The sequence below is a fragment of the Xiphophorus couchianus genome, chromosome 7, assembly GCF_001444195.1.
Source record: "Xiphophorus couchianus chromosome 7, X_couchianus-1.0, whole genome shotgun sequence".
Classification (NCBI taxonomy): domain Eukaryota; kingdom Metazoa; phylum Chordata; class Actinopteri; order Cyprinodontiformes; family Poeciliidae; genus Xiphophorus; species Xiphophorus couchianus.
The window spans coordinates 22,819,046-22,835,888 of NC_040234.1; the positions used below are offsets into that span (position 1 = coordinate 22,819,046).

General features: G+C 37.8%; 1 protein-coding gene across 2 annotated transcripts in view; it reads right to left on the reverse strand.

Annotated features, from left to right (window-relative positions):
* pdzrn3b (PDZ domain containing RING finger 3b) overlaps window positions 1-16,843 on the reverse strand; it is a 124,424-nt gene that overhangs the window by 94,537 nt on the left and 13,044 nt on the right. For both annotated transcript variants that reach the window (XM_028023240.1, XM_028023239.1), the window contains exons 2-3: window positions 13,544-13,630; window positions 9,024-9,131 (exon numbers count right to left, since the gene is read on the reverse strand). In XM_028023240.1, the coding sequence (XP_027879041.1) occupies window positions 9,024-9,131; window positions 13,544-13,630 (195 nt within the window). The remainder of the gene's footprint in view (window positions 1-9,023; window positions 9,132-13,543; window positions 13,631-16,843) is intronic.

Below are 16,843 nucleotides of genomic sequence, written 5' to 3' on the forward strand. Positions count from 1 at the left end.
CCCAGTTTAGTGTTTGTGATAGCTATCAGCTCTTTCTGCTCTGGCTCTGTGTTAAACACTCTGGGACAACAAACAGGATGACATATTTTACTTGTTTAAGTTGTTTCTACTTTTTGCTCCTAGAATTAACAGAAAAGAACAGGATGAATCTTTTGGCTTTCATGCAGCAGAAACCAAGCTGACAGATTTACAGTCTCTACAATTTAGTAGCAGAACATTTTTAACTGTGGTCTACACAGTAGAAGAAGAATGTGGTGAAAACTGTCATCACAGCTAGGGAGCTGATTGCTCCTCGTCGTTGCCACCATTCCCTATTTCACTTGCTTTATGTTTTTTTGCGCAATTCCCTGCTGGATCGTCTCAGATATCGATACATTGGGTTATTTTTAGAGCAGTTACTCAGAATAACAGAAGAATGACTGCTGTTACTAAGCAAATGTTAAAGCACGGTCTTCCCAATGAGTTTATGGGGTGTAATCAATTAGGTAAGAAGGTTTGTGCTAAAAATTTCATTTCAAATGCAAACAGAAGCCTAACATTTGCTCTGATGTGTGAAATGGAAAAGTACAATGAGAATTTTTTTTTACATTTTGCTCTGTTACCACAAAAAACTAAAATGTACCTTTTGGGAATTTAATATGATATTGCAATAAAAAGTAATACATTATAGTGAATTGGAAGAAATAAAATTAATGTAATTTTTCAACTATGAAAACTAAGCATGTCAGCTTAGATTGATAGTAGTGGTAGGTGGTAGGTTTTGGGCTCAGGTGGATATTGTTTTATGATCCAATGCTGCCTTAAACGTCTTAGTTTTTTTCCTGACCTGTCTGCTATTCTTCACTAATGTTCTCAGGCAGCTAGATAACCTGGATGCAGGGATCTTGATAATGTTGATGGAAAAAAAAAAACTTTGCATAAACGTTTAACCTGATTAAAACATGAGAATATTTCAAGCCTGTTAAAATAATATATGTCCTGCTAGTGAAAAAAGCCTGAGCAGGTTGTGATTAGCAAGCTAGAGCCAAGATGCATATCTGAGGGGAGCTGAGAGGAAACAACGGGCCATTACAGCACAACTAAGGGTCTGTTAATCAGCCTATTGGGTTTAATTGAGGGTAGTTAATTAGGAGTCAGTGGGCAGTCTGTGCTTTGAGGTCAGGGGCCGACGCGACAAGCAGCAACCTGAGCCGACCATTCCTGTTCCTCTGGGGCCAGTGATTGATAGGCAGGATGATTGATCTTAACTATACCTGTCTATTTCTGTCTGTTTTAAGACTTTTTTTTAGGGGTGGTAAATTAAGCTCTAGCAGCAGCAAGAAGCCAACAGGGATGGTGCCGGAGCGGAGCAAACACATTTACAGTACGCCCAGACTGGATGGCTCCACAAAAAACATTATGAAGCGCCGGCTGGCCTTTCAGCTGCTGAGCCATTTAAACAGAGTGGAAAACACAATAAAGAACCCCGAACGGCGCAGACAAGGCAGGAGTCACACCATCTCCACTCTGAGACAACTCCACATCCTGGAACCCTCCCTCCCAACAACCACCACCCACCTCACATATGGTGCAGTGGAAAACAAAGATGTGCTTGTCTCCGATGCCTAAAAGCCGCTCCAGCATTGGGCAGTGGCTACCACCAGAAGCTGATTAGGGACTCTTTAAAGTTAGATTTGATTTAGCGTCCCGCTTGGGCCCCAGCTGGACCATGGGGCACAGGAATGTGGCTCGCTGCGAGGATTGGCCCACTTAGCCCCGGGGTTTGGATTCGTCCCATCTACAGGGCCGGTCGTGGGCCGTGTCGGGCTCGCCCCGTCAGGGGGAATAGACGTGCTGCATACACGGGGGCCAAAATCCAATAAAAAGAGCCAGACAAAGGCCTGCTTCTTCCCTCAGAATGAGAAACAACATGTGATCCCTCTAAGGGTTAATATGCCCCTCTGCCCCCAACAATAACGAGCTGAGCAACTTTTGCTTGATGCCATGCGCGCTGACAACATATTAGTGTCAATTTGATTAGGCAATTCCAGGCATTGTATTACACAGAATAAACCTGTTTCCATCACTGACGACAATCTAAGCACCATTTTGGACAGGATGGTGGAAAGATTGATAAAAAGGCTAGATCAGACATGCCTTAAAGGGAAAGTGCTATGTATTTTCCAGGCATATTGTACAATTTAATAACATAAGTAACTATGTTATCCTCAGTTGTTATAAAGATGCTGAAAATGTCAAATATGACTTGATTCAATGCCTTGAAATTGGGTCTCTGTCTCTTTAAAAATCTCCTGCTCTTTCTGAAACGCCACCTTCAAAAAGTCATCACAACATGGCTTCTTCATCAACTCTAAGAATCTTCTCGCCAGCGTTACACTGAGAAGTATCTCCTATAAGGAGCTCAGGAGTTCAACCAGGTGTTTGCTAATTGCTGCTGGCTAGTCTGAAGGAGCTGGAGGACATCTGGAAACTGTAGCTCCAAGTTGCTCCACGAAGGTGGAGCTTCGTCCTTGAAAGCAGAGCTAGGTCCACTGAGGTGTTTTGCACAACTGAATGATTGCCACATGAGATTAAAGGTTTTTTTCAAACATGCATGAAAGAATCAAAGTGACTCTCCTGGTGTGTTTTTGATGATAACATAATATTATGTAGAGCTCAAAAAAGTCACCTTTCTATAACACTTCCCCTTTAAAAACAAATATTTCTTAATGTGGAAATATTAATATATTTCTTAATGTGGCCCACAAGGGTCATTGACCCACACAAAAAGGGTCCAGGCTTTTGAAAATATAGAATTATATAGTAATTTTAAAACACAATTCAGATAATAAATCAATTGGGCATGTGAATAGGAAAACAAGCCTGTTGTAAGAGCAGAGCTGAAACAGAACTTTTTCATGAAACCACAAAGTAAACAGTGGCAGCTCTGGGCTTACGAGGCGAGAGTGAAAGCAAACACACCTCAAGGTTTTAAGAGAGAAAAAAGTCTGTCTGAACAAGGCAGTATTCATGTGCTGATTCATAGCAGCCTGTAGCTCAGGTAGGGGACGCCCATCTGCCCTCCAGACCCCCAGCCTGTTGTGAATCCTCATGTTGTATCTATTTATTGCTTCTGGTGGGTTCTCTGAGTTTCAGAAGCTGCATTTCTATTACAAATGTGCACAAATCTTTGTCTATCTTCCGCTAATGACATAAAAACACAATTTCACCATTGTGGTGTTTCCATTAAATAAGAAATGACATTAAAATCACACATAAGTGAGCTTATTGACATGATAAGTCATTAAAAATAATGGCAGCAACAGATGTAAAAAGGAACATGAGATATATTCATAATTCAACCACAGTGTTAATGCTCATCATATATCAGCCAATCAGAGGTTTGCGTTTTATTCAGGCCCACTTGGGAGCGGCTACCTGTGTGGCATCATGGGAAATTGTAGTCTTTAATTTTACAGAAAAGTTATGGATTCGACACACAACTTTTTATGAACTTTTTATGCTGTGAAAGCTGCAACAAAACAAACCATCATCCTCCTGCTACTTCCTGTTGTCTTCTTCTTCATGGTTTATGCCAGTAGTAACATCTGGCTGTTGATCACTAGTATGATGTAAAAAAAACTCCAAAATGCTTCTATTTTGCTAGGATAGAAAAAACACCTGATTCTAGAACAAAACCTTTTAATTGGAAAATGTGACGTTTTTTTTTGTTTTTTTTATTGCTGTGTTTCCATTAAGCACATTTCTGATGCAACTCTTATCTGATCAAACCAAAATGTCATTTCCAAACAATAGACAGGGAACAGATTTGAGAAAATTATTTCAAATTATAGAGCGCCAAAGTCAGGACAGAAACAAATTGGTAAATGGTCAACACACAGGTTTAAGGAAGACAAATCATTTTCATTCCCAAAATAGTAATGTATGGCAAAGATTAAAAAGAAGAAAAATGGTGAAGCAACCAGAGAGGGTGGAGATGGGGATCATCGCTAAATGATAATTAGAAGTCTACATAATACTATAATTGCTGTTTTTCAGCATTTAAGTGCTTCATACCAAGTACTGAAATAAAATGATGTAAAAAGTACATCATTTAGTACACCATAATATTAGATTGAGTCACATTCATCATTATATTGGCGTTCTACATTAAAAACAAAACAGAAACAAAGTGGATTAAAAAAAAATCTGAGAAGCATCAAAAGGGCAGCAGCTGGCTGGACTGCAAATGTCAATGCAGTATTAACATGGCAGTCCTGAGCAGGGAAACTGCACAACATGTATCCTTCAAGATTAAATGATTAAAAGAAAAGTTTGAGGAATTAATTATTACAGAATTCTGACTTTAATTCATTCCATTTTCCATTTTCAGTGGCCATAATCCTCTTCCATACATCTACACCGAGTCAAACGAAGGAATCAAACAGATCACCTGTTTTCAGGCCGATTCAAAATGAGAGAGAAAAAAATGACCTTTCAAGAAGGGAGGATGAGAAATGACATTTTAAAGGTTTCTGTGTTTACATGCACTGTGCCTCACATTCAAAGTTAACTAGGACGCCGCTGCACACAGTCTCAGCTAAAAGTTCAAAACAGGAACAGGAAGCTACCTTTCGCTGACTAGGATCCATTTCTTTTGCTTCAGATCTGCAAACCACAAGTTTCAAAGACCCAATCACCTGAGGTTACAGATGCCACTTACACAAATGCAAACGGTGTCATGACATAGCATTTCTGACATGAGAGAGTTCTGCTTCAACCCATTAAAACAGAAGAATACTTAGAAATCAGAACCTTTTTTATTCTCAGGTTTCACCTGAAAAAATTTTTTTAAAAATCAGCTCGCAGTCTTTTGTACATTTCCATTTTAGCTGAGAAATGATTTATCTTGTTGGCTTTTTGTCTAATAACCCTTTGACCTCTTAAGCAAACATCTTCAGGCTCTCCTGTGTTCTCTTGGCACTCTACTTCTCCTCCTCTGGAAAGGTTTCATGACTTCCTCAACCAGAGGTTGGGAAACAAGACGAACAAGAGTACAGCTTATGGTCTTGTGGCAAAATCTGCACTGTTTTGCTTCCCTCAGTATTTGGCTCTCAAGTAACCAAATGTGTAAACATCAGGGGCCACATGGACTAGAGTGCGCAGCTTTCACATTAAAAATTGGTGTACAGACAAATTTAGGAAATGTGGCACACAAAAAAATTCTGATGTATAAAGCCGTGCGCACGCACGTGCTGCGAACCTTTACTTTATAAATCCTAATTTGCAGGAAACAGAGCAGCTGCCCTGTCACCAAAATACATTAAATACATTAGTATAAAAACTCCGAAGTCTGACACCACATGAAGCCATAACCATGGCAATGGTCCTTGCTTGCAGCAGTATAAGTATTTATAATAATAATTGTTATACATTTTATTTAAAAGGTGCTTTCAGGGCACATAAGGTCACCTCGCAAAAATAAAAATAATACATTTTAAAGAAAAAAAATCAAAATAGAAGAAAAATAATAAAGAGATTCAAATGGAAATTCTTGTTTGAACAGCAGAGCGTTCAGCCGAGATTTAAAGACAGACAGTGTGTCAGCAAGTCCTTTGGTTGAGTGGGGAATGTGGATGTTTATTCTAAATAGAGAAATCATGTCTATCAGTTGCACGTTTACAGAATAGAGATGCTTTCTGTCCATAAAGCCACATTCATAAAGCAGGTATAGCTTGACTGAATGATGACTGTCTGACTTGCAGCAGCTCCAGCTGCACCAGTAATGCATGGATCCTTCTTTAAGCTTTGAACACAGCTAAACGCTCATAAACCATCATCAATATTTCCCAGCAGATCAATCTGATCTCTGAACACACACTCCCTCCGGATCATCAATGTTCTCCATCAGAGTCAAAGGGTTCCACAATTATGTGACATACCTTTGCACAGCTGCTTATATACGTTTGATTTTCTACATACCTTGTCCACCTTAAGAATAATCAAACCTGACTGGTTCAGAGTTAAACTGCTGATCCGACTAAATTTTCTTTTTCAGTGAGAATGAAAGGGTCCCACAGATAACATGCTCTCCATGCGCTTCAGCACACAGGCTGATGCACAGTTACATATTTATGTGACAGAAAATGAGGAAATGTACTAGTTAAAGCTAAGTGAGGTTTATTTACACTCCTTTAATTTTTATTTAATTTATTTAATGTGTGTGTTATGTTGTCTGAGGATAAATGTGGTTCAGTTTCACCGTCTATGTTTAAACAGTAACAGAATAAAATCATGAAAAGCTTTGGGTTTGATGCACTTTGGGTTCAGTAACACTGAATGGAGTCAGATTTCAGTGCATTTAGGTGAGTTTTGGTGCTTTGTAGTTTGTTACTGTCCACAAAAAAAATGTGTGTGGCTGCCGCACATTTTCACGGCAGGTTCATTTTTGATATATGACTTGTGGGTAAAATATGGCGCCGCACATTTTTTGTGCGTATGCATGCATTATACATGTGTCCCCATGAACTGTTCTCTACTTACTAGCACAAAACCTCATAAAAAGGAGATAAAGTAAAATCTTTTGATGTAGAGATGTGAAAACATGGGCCGATAATCAATATTTACCAATATTCTTCACATTACCCTACCCTTTCAGCTTGGTGAAAAACCGCCTACATTGCTTCTCTGCTTCCTCATAAAAAATATACACAAACAACAACAAGATGGAAATAAATAATGGCTGTTAACATCAGCCAGTTTCACTTATTGATCATAAAATTTGACTAACATACCGATGCCGATATTGATGCTGCTATGTTCTCTTATCGGCTTAGATCAGCTGCTGTTCCAACTAAGAATTGGAGTAAATTTACAAATTTAATTATATGAAAGCCCAAACAAGCCCTGTATTGCTTACAGTCATTTGCAAAACTATTCAAATCCTATTAATTTTTCCGGATCTTGTCAAGTTACAACAGATGTCCATGTATTTTCATTGGAATGTTATGCAATAGGCTTCCTTTTACCATGGCAACCTTCCTGTCACTCTGCCAATAAAGTGGGCCTTTCTCATTAACTTTAAAGAAAGTATTCCTTAATACTTTCATTGCCCCACTTTGCTTCACCATGGGGCTGGTGTGTTCAGAAAGATATGTGGCCGTTTCCTTTTCTGTTTTTTCATGACAAATTGAACAATGCTCAGTCACTGCATTTCCAGAAAAATGTACACAAAACTTTGTTGATGTTCCACTGATGTTGAAAAAATGCAATTTTGCAATTGTGGCATTTCCTCCTATGACTTCCTGTTGTCTCCTCTTTTGTGTTTTGTGCCAGTGGCAACATCCGGTTGCTGATCACATGACTTGAGATGAGATTACAGTGCTTCCATTGCAGGCACAAAAAGGCACAAAAGCTCATAACAGTTTTGGCCGTAACAGCTTTGATACAGCCAAAAAAAACAAAAAAAACCAACTCATTCTAGTGCCAAAAATTTTTGTCGAAATACTAGTTTTTCTGAAATTGCTGTTTCCATTAAGCAAATTTATTTTCAAAATGTCAAATTGCACAATCTGACCTTTCTGATGTCTTCATGATGGTTCAACAATATTCTCCAACAACCTGATTCCTTCACAGAACAACTGGATTTATACTGAGATTAAATCTGACTAAAGCAGACAATCATTACTAAAAATGTGTTCAAAGTTCAAAACTCATCTTTCAACTTTACAATTATGTATGACTTTTCATAGAGTGTAACTTCAAATCCTGATAAGACACAGTAGCTACGTTTTCACTGACTATATAATTGAGCAATTTGACAATTCAAAAATAACTTTGATGGTAACAGCAATTTAAAAAAACCTCTCGTTCCTGGATAAAACGTTTGCACTAGGATCAAGTGTTTTTTTTTGGCTGTATAGATTTTGGTTTATTTTGCAGAACTGCAATGGAAACACTTTTTTCACTACACATGATCAACAACCGGCTGTTTCCACTGGCACAAACCACGAAGAAGAAGACAAGGAGTAGTTGGAGAATGATGGAGCGTCAGGTTTTTTCATGACTTATCACATTAACACAAACTTATTCACATGTGATTTTAATTGAGTTTCTCATGTAATGGAAACACCACAAATGCAAAACAGTGTTTTTCCAACATTAGTGGAAAATCAGCAAAGTTTTGCACACGTTTGTAATGGAAACACAGATGGTGATTTTTGTGACAAGATGTCAAAAACCTTAAGGGGAGTGATTATTTTTGTAAGACACTGTTTGTCTTTCTGCAACATTACTTAAGAGCATTCTGAGCCCTAAACCAGAGAAGCTGGGCCATTGTTTTCTGTATATAGAACAACAGGCTAGAGTGATCAACACGGCCCAGATGTTCTCTCTTTTTCTCGTAAACACTTTCCACAAACATCTCTGTGAGCAATGTGCTGTTCAAAGTGCTCCAGGGCCGGTTTTGCTGAGGTTTGACAATAAAGCCAGCGACAAACCATATTTGTCATCTTGTGGCACGTGGTAACTACACACTCTCAATCCCTCGCAGACCTCCTCATTTCAATGCAGGCATTATGTGGGAGTCCGGCTTTCTCTGTAAAAGCAACTTTTGTGATTTCGAGTTGCTCAGATTGTCCCTGAAGTTGACCTCCAGGCGTGAGCCGTCTGTTCCACACAAGTTTGCATTTAAAGGTGGAGGGGAGGATGCGACACGGCGGCTTCTGTCAGAAAGGATTTGCCGACCGGGAAATTAAGAAAATACAAAGCTCTCTCTCACTCAGTGAAGGAAAACCAGAGTTTCATCTACAGCGATGCTACACTCCACAACAATACGACCTCCAGATGAGTCTTGCTTTGTGAGAGTATTTGTTGAAACAACAGAAATCTGAAACCAAAACCCGAAAAACGCAAATCATGGTTTCATGCGTCACCTCGGACTGCAGCTTTGAGAGGTCGCTGACACGCTCCTGATGGACGTTTAGAGTACATCGAATTCTGTCCCCCACTTTCACATGAAAAACAACACAGCATTGGTCACGTACCTCCATTATTCTGTCGTGGATCTGAAGGCCTCCCTCCTTGTCCGCTGGACCTTTCTCGACTATCTTGGACACAAAGATCCCTTCATGTGAAGTGCCGTCATTGTCGTCCTGTTGAACAGATTGCTGTTATTTCCCCCATAAACAATAAAAACCGCAGTTCTCATTTTAAAAATGTGGCCCAAAAAAACATTTCAAACCAATTTTCTTTAAAGGAACCTATAACGACAAAGATAAATGGAAGGAAAACAATCCCATTAGCTACTATGATTAGCCCCAGATATAAACATATGTACTTTAATCTTGACAAAAACAACTGTAGCAAATTTTGAGTAGCTAATTTTGAAATAAGAAAGGATTTAGTTCTTGAGTTGACAGAGTCACTAATAACGCTTACAGGCCAGCCAATTGGCTGCAGGCTGGCCAATAATACTCAGTTACAAAAGCTTTTGAAGTCTCCACTGCTTTTACATTAAAATATCTGGTAAATCTTTTTGTGCTCTGAACAAAACAAACAAAGAAAATATACTAAGATTATCACAACTAATACAGCAAAAATGTGCATATGCGTCAAACCTTTTTAAGCTAAAGAGCTACAACAGATTTAATTGTGTTGACCACATTTGATCAAACCTTAAGTGGACTCTTCAGATCTGAGCACAAATGTTTTAAAAGTGGTTGGGATTAACAAAACCTCTCTTTAGCATTATTTAGAATTAGACCAGTTAAAAAATCTGGAACTTTTAAGAGTCTGTTAAAAATAACTCTTAAGCAGATATTAAGCATACTTCTCATTAAGCTCATGTTTCAGGATTAATAAATATGTTTTTCTATAGTCTGATGCAATTTCTAATATAAAATGAAGAAAATCACCATAATTAGTAGCAACACATGCCTGAAAACATTACCCACTGTGTAATTGATCTATATAAGGTGTCTCACTTAGTGAAGTCACTGAAATAAAAAAAACTTCTCAGTATTATAATTTCTTAACCTGACTGGATGTCAACCAGTCAGATTTTACGCATGGCAGGAACCTCACTGCATAACAACCTGGAGGGAAAACACCACCGTTTCAACATATCACTTAATATTAAGTTATGACAATGTTATGTAAACATTTTATAATTTTTTTTTATTAGAATTTTTCAAATGCTTATGATGCTGAATAATTTATTGGCCAATGACGGGGACTTATAGCATCTGGCAGCACACTAAGCTAATATTACCTAATTATAGACATGTAGCTTGCTAACAAAACAGGATTATGTTATTAATAGTGCTGGGCAGATCTCCTAGTGTTCACACCATGACCGCCAGCATCCTTCATGACCGGAAATGGAACCGTTAATCAGCAGTGCACCACAAGGAATGGGGAGGGAAAGTCCTCCGAAGAAACATCCACTGCAAATCCTTCAGATCAGGAATTTACAGAGTAATTTTGAAATGGTAATGTTTTTATAAACCTCTTTAAACTCTGGACAGTATCTATCCTTATTCCACACCAATTACAGAATATTTAAAACCAGGTTTATTTTGGAGTACCTTACAGATAAATTAGTTATCTAGAAGTATGAACTTTAAAATGCCAAACATTGGTTGGTTGGGAAGTAGAAACTCGTGGTCAAGACCAAAGAAAAGAATATTGACAAAAAATAAAAAAATAGATCTCGTTTGTGTGGTTTAAAAACAGAAGTGTATTTCTAGGCAGATATTTTACCATTAATCATTTTCATATTAGCCAATATTATTAAGTCATATTTGATATTCAACAACAAACTTTCAAACTATCTTGTAAACTATGTCACAACCTTTTAGTTTTCAGAATGTATTCAACGTTTAAACCCTGGTTTTCAGTAAAAGCATTTGTCTTGGCATTAACTACTTCCTCACTCTAAGAACTGGCCCCTGCACTACAGGGCTGAAAAAGTTGGTATGTTCATAAGGAAGGTTGCATCCAGCACAGCTGTGCTGACCCCCTCCCTCCACAGCCAGAGCTAAATCTGACTTAACAACCCCTCATAGCAGTCTGTCTGAAAACACATGAAACATGTCCCACACACCTGCTGAGCTGTTGCAGCACGACCACATTTTAACGAGTTAACTAAAGAAACCTCAGGGCAGGCAGTAATTAATGATAATTGGTCTTCAGGAAATGCAGTTTTATTCTACAAGGCTCTGCAGAGCATTTTTAACAAGTCTGCTCACCACAAGTTTTCCCAGACACCGTGAACAAACTACAGTGGTTAGCAAAAACGTTTTCACACATCCCTCAACTTTCTTCCTGTCTGTCATGTTAAACCCCACAAGCCTCAACGCATCACACTGGCATTTAATATGATAGACCAACACAAAGTGGTGTATACATGTGATGGGGAAGGAAGATGAAACATGGTTTTCATAATGTTTCATATATAAATCTGAAAAGTGTGGCATGCATTCGTATTTAGTTCCTTTGCACTGACACCTTTAAATAAAAGGTAACCAAATGCCTTCACAAGAAAACCGAGTATGGATACAACCTTAAACATGAGATTGCTTCATTTTTCCCATTATCCACTTGAATTTCAAAATTAATGGTCATTTTTCAAGATGGACGCCATTTATTTTCAGCGTTTTGCACAGCTGAATGGTTGCCGTGAGAGATTAAAGGATTTCTCAAAAACGCATGAAAGAATAAGGCAACACTCCAGGTGTGTTTTTGATGAGGGAATAACATTATTGCATGATGTAAAGGTCAAAAAAAGTTTATTTTATATAATAATGCCCTTACAAGTAGTTTGTCTTATTTATCTGTGCACACAAACAAACCTCCTGGCGCCATGTTTAATTCCTAACAGGAAGTCACGGTGGTTTTAAGCAATCTGATTGGCTGACAATTCTTAATTTTGTGCTACACTGCCAACTGTGGGTTTTGCATGTTTAAAACAACACTCAGAGTCAAATTTGTGCAAATTTGTGTATATGAAAACTTTTCTGTTACAATCTATTAAAAATTTATGATATTTATTTAAATGGTCATCTTATTCATTCAATTTTAAAGAAATAATTTGAGGCAGAATCACGAACTGAGAACGTTGCCGTTGGCGAATCTCACACCTGTCGTCAAGTAGGACATGAAGACGTGTAACAGACTAAGAGAAAGTCGGCTAACACTAAGATGGTTTAGTGAGTTAGATGTTAATGATCCAAAATGTTTGGTTAGCTGAGCCCACCACTGGCAATAACTGCTGTCAATTGTAAACATATATTCTTTATTACGACCACAGGGGAACATTTTGAAAACTGTCCAGCCAAAAAAGGAAACAAGATCAGGATCAACGATCTGTATAGTTTGACAACAAAACACATTTATCTAATTGGTGATTTTAGTGCAGAAATTTATTTTCCATGACAACTATGATGACAATCTTAAAAATAGATTCACATTTGGTCAAATCATCACCAAATCTGATTTCTGTAAGTTCAATTACATATGATTTGACATCAGAAGTATTCGTCTGTGAAAAATACTGGCATTTGAAAAATAGCCACCACCTTGAATTTTGCAGTGGTTAACACTTTTTTGGATCATCTAACTTGGATAACAAACAACTTAGGTTCTGTTCTGCTGAAATATCCAATTAACAGCTGCACTAAAAGTCAACTTCTATATCTGAGCACAAATTCGTTGTACATAGAATTTTTGTTGGTAAATAAATTGAAAATCGTTTAATACTTTAATTCAGAGTCACAAGTTTGAGCTAATTTATGTTAAATACACAAAATACATACACTGTACTTTAAAGTTGTAATGTCAAAACATGAAGCTCAAAGGATGTGAAGAGCTCTGCAAGATGTTTGATGTTGTCTAAAGACCACATAGATGGTTGATTAAAATTAACAAGCAAAACCAAGGAACCAGACATATAAAATATACAAAATCTGGATATTTATCTCCCTACCAGAACCTTTTAAATATTGACAGTAGCTGGGAAAGTAAAACAATCTAAAATTAATTGCAGTTTTGATGAAACCAGCACATGACGTAAATAGGAACTCAGCTGCAGAAAAAAAACCTATGAATGGAAGGTGAAGCGTCGATATTTCCAACCCTTCACTCAGCAGAGCGTGTGGCATCGTTAATGCCTTTTACCTCGTAGCCTGAAGGAAGGACACATTGGTTGTGAAAAGTTCAGGCAGGGATAAAAAGACCCCTTTTCCCTCTGAGCTTACCTCACCACCGAAATCCCCTCAATTAAAGACAAAACAACTGCGGTCATAACCGTAACCCCGTATTTAACTCCCATAAATGTAATTATAGTTCTTTTCATTTTTTTCCCCGTGCCAAATCCGCTAAGCCCAAACCAATAAATAAACACAATAAAGCTTGGTGGTGCGGTCTATCTCTTCATCAGCTACAAAACGCTAAAGCCAAGCATCTGAACCCGCGGCAGTCGGAGAAAGCTTGGGATTCCTCTGCTCTAACATTCATTGCAGGTCACTGTGAGACACCGGAGTGGCTGTTGTCAGTTTCAACCTACCGCACATGGCCTTCCTCCTACGATGTTAAAACCCAGAGATCCGCCATCGCGGAGTAGGACAGCTGTCACGCTCTTAGTGTTGTCTTCCTACAGAAAGACAGGAGAGAGACATGTGAGCAAGCAGACAGATTACTGCAAGTAAGAAGCTGACTGATGTTTCTTCAGCCTCCAAAAAGATAAATTGACAATTTATCAATTTATCATGGTGGCAGCATATTGGATCTGATTTGTTATTTTTCTGGCCTTTTGTTTGTAAATTTTTGGTTGAGGCATAAGTTTGGACAAATATTCCCCCTGCTCTTTACTTTTGGAAAGCTTTTAGAATTTGTAACTGTGACAGTGAGATCTGTTTTTACAACTGAGTGGAGCTAATTAGCTAATCTCAAATGCACAGAGGCAGTATTGTGTAAAATCGACTTTTTTCACCTTTACATGACAGATGACAGAAGGAATTATAATTATAATGTCATCAAAAGCAGACCTGAACTGTTGCTTTGATTCTTTCATGTCTGTGTGAGAAATCCTTTAACCTCCATGGCAACCATTCAGCCAATCAAAACACATGGGAGGACGTAGGCTTCCAAGCTCCTGCCTCACAGTGCAACCCTCCTCCAGGACTCCCCCATTCAGCTCCTTCAGACTAGCCAGCAGCAATTAGCAAACACCTGGTTGAACTGCTGAGCTCATCATAGGAGCTACTTCTCAGAGCAACCCTGGTAAAACATTGTTAAAGAGTTAATAGAGGAGCCATGTTGTGACGACCTACTGGAGGCTGTTTCAGAAAGAGCACGACTTTCTTAAAGAGACAGAAGCCCAATTTCAAAGCCTTAAATTACAAAGTAAAATTTTTTAGATCAAATTTGATAACTATAGTATTCTTATAAAAACCCAAAGGTAACATAGTTACTTAATTATTCTCTAAAATTCCACTCTGTCTGGAAATTAAGTAATACTGCGCTTCGAAGGTGGAGTTGGGTCTAACCAAGGGTTTGCACAGCTGAATGGTTGCCGTGAGAGATTAAAGGATTTCTCAAAAACGCATGAAAGAATAAGGCAACACTCCAGGTGTGTTTTTGATGAGGGAATAACATTATTGCATGATGTAAAGGTCAAAATTTTTTTATTTTATTTAATAATGCCCTTACAAGTAGTTTGTCTTATTTATCTGTGCACACAAACAAACCTCCTGGCGCCATGTTTAATTCCTAACAGGAAGTCACGGTGGTTTTAAGCAATCTGATTGGCTGACAATTCTTAATTTTGTGCTACACTGCCAACTGTGGGTTTTGCATGTTTAAAACAACACTCAGAGTCAAATTTGTGCAAATTTGTGTATATGAAAACTTTTCTGTTACAATCTATTAAAAATTTATGATATTTATTTAAATGCTGCAGCAAAGATGTTCATTTTTATAAAGACCTGGCTATGTGCAAACAAGGTCTTAGCTAACTGGATAATATAATTACAACTTAAGAGCGTTTGGGAGGAATTATGTATTTTGAACCAAATTGACTTGACTGACAGCAAGTAACCAGTCTGGTATTAGAATAGTATTAGTACGAGACTGATGGAGAATATATTGGGTTTTATCATTATTCCATGAGAACTACAATATTTAACAAATTTAAAACATTACTGCAATATCAATGTGTGCTATATCACAAGAGCAAAGGACTGCCTGGAGGAAGTGCTTGATAGGATTATATTTCAGGTGCCATGCATGCAAATACTGCATGCCAATAATATTTTTGCCCCATTGGAAAGATTTCCACTTCTTTCAGTGCCCACGCTTTGTGCATAATTTTATTGGTCAAGAAGCTGAAGCTCGCAAAGTGGTAGAAACAATCTGATGAAGAGTAAGAGGAAAAAAAGTCAGGAAATGTATTTTGGTAAGATTTTTTTTTTTAAAAAAGAGCAAACTTCTGTATAGTTTTTCTGAATGCGGATAAGACAGAAAGAAAAGAGATTTTCCATTACAAACACCCTCTATTTTCCCACTAAAATATAAAGGTTTATCAAACTTGTTCTAATGTCATTAGGTGTAGTTGTAGTCCATGACAGAATCACAGACCTGGTACAGTCAGGAATCTCTTCACTACCTTTTCTAAATTTTACACAGACTGTTTAAATGTCAGCAGTCATTACTTATTCTGCTATAACAAGATAAAGTGTCTGCTGTAAAAAGTGTCTTGGAAACTTGGAACCTCCTTTTTTAATATGGAAATCTACATGGAGCTCTACGTTGATGGGTCTGCCAGGAAAACGCATAAATAAGAGTCAGACCCTTCATTTATTTTCTCCCACAACAGCAGTGACCAACAACCACAAACATTTCAAATAATGCTGAAAGAATCTCTCCAATCTCATCCAGTGCTCACAACCTGAAGATTTAACAAAAAAGCCAAGTCTAAATGCTAAAGTAGTATGCAGAAATCTTATGCTTAAGCAGTTATAACTGAGAGACACCACATGTTATACAACCTTATAAACGCTTAACAATGTTGCGAGGGAATTTCCAGTCTTCCTGATGTCTTACATATCCCCAAGGCTCTATATTTTTGATTTATTGCAGTCTATTCTTGGAATGGGTCATTGCAACATTTTTATTCTATTCATTTTTAGGTTGTTGCAGAATCGTGTTAGGCCTTGTAATCTCTATCCTGCTTCCAGACTTAGTCTTGCATAAACTTTGCTAATAATTGCTAAAAAAGCTAATGTTTGTAGCATCTATGATACTATGTTTTTCAATAGGCGTGAGGTATTTGTACTGAAAATGCCATGTCTGGTACCCTCCAGTTGTGGAGCTGTGCATTGTGGTCAACTCCATGTTTGTTCTGACACAACCTTGAAAATAATCCAAAGGTTTCATGTTTCCTGGCTTTCTCCTTCCAAACAAGTCAAACCTGTTCAGTCTATTCCCACTGCTACTCTTCTGAACTTTAACCTGCTCTCTGGGGTCGGTTAGTAACAATTCTTTTATCAATTACCCTGATATCTATGCAATCTCAAATCCAAAGTAAGCCAAGCCAATCCCCGTGTGGAAAGAATTTTATCCCTTAATTCAACGTCTAAATTCCTCCTTCTTAAGTGAAAAAAATGTTATTAAAGTACACTTATTTAGTTGCATCTAGAAACATTACAAGTTTATTCTAGCTCAGTGTGATGAAATTGCCTTTGCTGTTCTCGCATTCTTAATAGTATATATATTGAATCGGTGGCATGTAATTCAGTGTTCTGCTGTTTTTACCAAAACAGTTTTTCATATTTAAGGATCAACTGACCATCTGGGAATGGTACTT